The sequence below is a fragment of the Eurypyga helias genome, unplaced genomic scaffold (assembly GCF_000690775.1).
Source record: "Eurypyga helias isolate BGI_N326 unplaced genomic scaffold, ASM69077v1 scaffold17240, whole genome shotgun sequence".
In the NCBI taxonomy this organism is placed as follows: domain Eukaryota; kingdom Metazoa; phylum Chordata; class Aves; order Eurypygiformes; family Eurypygidae; genus Eurypyga; species Eurypyga helias.
The window spans coordinates 16207-20937 of NW_010223939.1; the positions used below are offsets into that span (position 1 = coordinate 16207).

The 4731-nt window shown below is 44.5% G+C and overlaps 1 protein-coding gene across 1 annotated transcript in view; it reads right to left on the minus strand.

The window, feature by feature from the left end:
* Positions 1 to 4435, minus strand: part of ORC2 (origin recognition complex, subunit 2) — a 15241-nt gene extending 10806 nt beyond the window's left edge. Inside the window, 8 exon segments of the mRNA XM_010158423.1 lie at positions 141 to 198; positions 1483 to 1514; positions 2089 to 2178; positions 3416 to 3502; positions 3795 to 3938; position 4108; positions 4366 to 4408; positions 4410 to 4435. Coding sequence (XP_010156725.1) covers positions 141 to 198; positions 1483 to 1514; positions 2089 to 2178; positions 3416 to 3502; positions 3795 to 3938; position 4108; positions 4366 to 4408; positions 4410 to 4435 — 481 coding nt within the window.
* Positions 4436 to 4731: the final 296 nt, after the last annotated feature.

Sequence of the window (4731 nt, forward strand, 5' to 3'; positions counted from 1 at the left end):
GACTTCCTTAAGGACATTTTTACACTTTCTGCATAATGAATCAGATTGTTTCTTCTGCCTGTAGTAGCAATCTGACTGAAGCACTCTCCTCTGAACACAGTGCCTCACTGTAGGAGCTGACTGCAAAGGCTGATCTTTACCTGCTAGCCTCTTTCTGAGTCTGTAAGGTGTAGTAGACACAAATTCTTTCTTTTTACTCTGTAACAGCAAACAAAAAACATGCATTAGAAGAAGAAATGTATACATCTTCGAAATAGCCCTCTGCCAAGCAAAGAGTAGAATCAGGTTACACTTCCAAGCTATTTCAGCCCACAGGAAACTGGGAAAACAGAGACAGTAAATATGGAGAGTTCTTGGTTTGCCATTCAGAGCTAGAGGGGGGCAGGATCAGGTACCAAAAGGGGCTTAATTCTTCCAACTATGTCCTGATACAGAGAGTAGAAAACTTTGAAATCTCCAACCAAGATGCCAATCTTGGTCCCTCAGGAAGAGTCAAACCAACCAATGGCAAACTGGAAATGCTCTGGCTCACCACAGCAGTCACACCGCCTGCTCAAAGGCATTTGGAAGTCCACTGTGAAAACAACTACCAGAATGACAGACCACCACTCAGAATACTAAGCCCGGAAGCAGTACAGCACAGGGAAACCAAGCTGCCTGGGCTCATGAGGCTGTTGTGGCACACCTTCCTTACATATGTGTAAGGCACACGCCTGACTCGGGCACCAGATCCAGTCTGTGACACTTAGGAAACACTTCTGTTAATCCTGTCAAAGTGGATGTCAAATCATCAAGGAGCCAACATGGCATCCCAAAACAGCATCTCTTACAGACATATCCCATCCTGGAACCTTACACCGGAAAAACTGTGCACACATTTCTAGCATGATGTTATATCACCTTAGAAAGCCAGCTGTTTCTCAGCGCTCTCTTTATATAACCAACACAACTGGCAGTTCTGGGCTGCGTCTCTCTGTGGCATCACAAAAGATGACATCAACTTACATCCCCCCCATTATCACAATTTATTTTTAATAGACCAATGCTAAAGTAAGAAACTGAACACCACCACAGATCCTGAATTCCTGTTCTACCAGCACTCTTTTCAATTAAGGCTGTTTCTTCCTTTGGTAAGAAACTGGAAAGCTAGGAGTTTAACTGCATATTAAAGGATTGTTTAACATCCTCATTTGTGTGAAGCAAGGAAATAGTCTCCACTCATGCTAATTAAGCTTTCAAACCCGCTGTTCGTTCACCGACTCTAAATCCTACAATCCTGCTTAATGGTAGCTCAAGTTCTCACTCAAGTTACTCCAGCCTGGTTGGATTAGGAGAGACACCTGTGCTGTGGGTGAGGCTTTTCAACATCCTTCCTTTCCAGAACTGTAGTAATTGGCAGTTCAAGTTTTAAAAGTAAAAAAAAACCCCAAAAAACACACCACCACCACGCAAGGTAGTCATGTGCAACAAGTCATCACTTACCCTCTGCTGCACTCCATTTGAACTTGAACGTTCTGCAAAGCAAGAAACAGCATTGTTCAGAGTACTGCGTATTCTCAACAGTGGCACAAGATGATCCATTAGAAAATGTCCTCTCCCTGAGCACATCAGATTCCATTTCTGAGCATAAAGTAACATGTTGCTTTAAGTAACTTGCCAGTGTTGACCTGCACTGACTTTTCCCACCTGTATTTTTCCTTATATAATATTCAAGCACCCAATGCTGTGAAGGGTGAATTTACACATGAATACCCAGACAATCCTACCCATCTGGTGCTCAAGACATCAGCCCAGCTCATAACTCTCTCAAGTGCAAGCATTTCTGTTGAACAGAGAGGAAATCATTAAGTGTCACAGCAACAGATGAGACAGAAGTTCCTGCTTTCTCTACACCAGAGAGGCAGAATAAAAGATCTGACACCCAGGTGACCCTGAGGCCATGCCTACCAAGCAATTCAGCCTACAATGCTAAGCTGACTAGAATACTCAGGCATGACAGAAGCTGGCACTCAAGCATCCACTCCACCACCCAAATAGAAACAAAACCATTCACTCAGCTTCAGTTCCCCAAAGCATCACAGGACTTACTGCTGCTTTGAGGGGTTTTGGCTGTCTTCTCAGGACACTCAGAGCGACCACATGTAACACTTTGTCCAGGTGTCTGGGCTAATTCAGAGGCTGTAGGAAACAGGGGTAAGGGAAGGAATTTCACATGTCAAGTACAAAACTCCCAGATCTGGCTGGCTGGTCAGCCATGGAGCCATACACCTGAAACACTATCCAAGTATTAATTTTCTAGCTATTTCAGAAAGTGGACCAGATGCTTCCATTTTTTATTAACCCTAATGGTGAATGTAATCCTTAACAAAGATTTTCAAAAACTGAACTCCTCAGTTAATTCATTTCACAAGTATAGCTGAGGTGATGACAGAGGGAGAACGCGTCTTCAATTCAGAGCAATGTTTGGTCATGCTCACTTAGTCCTTTAACACCGCTCAGCTGGACACCGTAGAGCAGCAGCTACAGCAAACACATCAGTTCCCCAGGAGGTGGGTTCGTGTATTCTATTTACTTCTTTCTACTATATATCAGCACAAGCCCCCATACCCTGCTAACAGTCCCTCAAGAAAACCAGCCTTCCATTGTATGACTTGCCCCACTTTCCCAACCGAGTCATGGCTCCATGAGGGAGCACCAGTGAAATCTACTTGCTGCAGGAGGAGCTGTAAGAAACATACAATTTCCCAAGACGCAGCAAAAGCCCAGAGAAGAGGTACAGAAACCACAATTTTGATCCCTCTCCCTCAGATCATCCTTTGGAGGATATATCAGTAGCTATGACAGCTACACCAATAAAGTTCAGATGGTGCTGGGCATAAAAAGACTCAAGTGACAAGAAACTTAGTGACAGAAGGGCTTAAGCATCTTATTTGATGCAGAACAGCCCACCCTCTCCAGAATTGTCACTTTCTGCTTGCTTCTAATTCCACAGTTAGCCTAGCAAGCACGCTCAGACACTCTGAGTAGGAGAAATCCCCCGACAAAGCAAGCTAATACTGCCTTTTTTTGACTCTTTGCTACATAAGGAGCTATTCTTATATTCTTCTAAGTTATACAAATAAAACCCTTGCCATCCTTTGGTACAGACACACAGACTTGCTCCCAGAATTAAGAAACTTCTACTTCTTATTACGTGCTCATTTATTATCTGTATTTCTTATCCCAACCACACCTTTGCTTTGTCCTAGCCCTGTGCTTTTGTTTCTGAGGAAGACTGATTCAGAGCCAGATAAAAGGTACTGAAATACTGCAAACATATCTTTTGAATAAACAGAAGTGATAAATCACGTTAACACAGTACTCAAAAAAAGACCTGAGCCAGAGCAAGAATGAAAGAAGAAAGAGGAAAATATACCCAGCTCTGCCATTTTGATGGAGCGTTTGGGAGTCTGGAATGAGTAAACTTCACCACCACTTACACTTGAGCCGTTTTCCATTGAATCTGTGAAAAGAAATGTTACTTGTAGCTATTTAAAAAGCACTGGTATGCCCAACAACCCAAGGAAGATGGAATGCAACATTTTACTGTTTGACTCAAAGGACTCCATATTGCAGGTGTTATGAAATAAATTTCGTAATAAAATCCTAGAATCATTATCCTCTCCTCTACTTGTTACCACAAGTACAGCCAGATCTGGTCAGCCCTTCAAAGTAACTTCATGAGCATTGTACAATCTTGACACTGCAAGAATCTCCTGAAGTCACAGCTGAGTTAGGTTTTCCTCTGCTAATACCTTGGGCACATATTCCAAGAGCAGCAACATAGTTCTCCTCTTCTGTGATCTCCTCAGCTTCATTATCTGAAACATTGTCAAGCTTCTTCACAAATCTCTTCACGCTGACTGTCAGCTGAGTCTTGTCCTTCTGTACTTTAACACCTAGGATTGCAATAAAAGCTTTAACCTCCTGCTATTTCACTGTCTATTCCAGTAGTATGCAGCTGCCCCATTTTGGAGACCAACTTCCTGCTGTGCAAACCACTAAACAAATAGAACGCTGAAAAGATACCTCGCTAAAAGAATACCTGTGGCCTGGTGGTCAGCTAACCCTACAGCCATGAGTCCCTTTACCACAAAAGCTGGCCACTCCACTCCATGACGACGAGATCCCCATTTCAGCACAAACCAGCTCCCACAGTTTGGGAGAAATAACACTGACTCACACACGGAGATACCAATTGCATGCAAAGGTGATGGTATCCGGCATTCCCTGTCTTCCCTAGCAAAGGGGATCAAGTGGAACAGTCGTGGTCAGTACAGTCACGGGAGAACTTGGGCTGAGACCTCTGGAGACCGCCTATCTGACCTGCCCAAAGCAGGACCAACAGCAAAGTCTGTTGGGTGCATTGTGCCTTGTACAGGCAAGTTCTAAGCATCTCCACAGAGGTTCCAAACCTTAAAAGCAGTCCAAACGGCAGCAAGACTCCTGTAGCCACCACCTCGAACTTCGCCTCGATTTGACTGAGTGTGCATGTACCCACATGAGGGGCTGGGAAGTTAGCCAGGCTGTTTGTGCCCCCTCTCCCAGACCGTTACACACACGCTGCTGTTCGGGAAGCCAAGTGAGAGCTGAGGGCATATGCTACAGTGCCGCAGCCCCTCTCCACGTGCTGGGGCAGGGACAGAAATAACCTACGGAAGAGGCGGTCGGAGAGCCGCTGAAGGCTTCGCC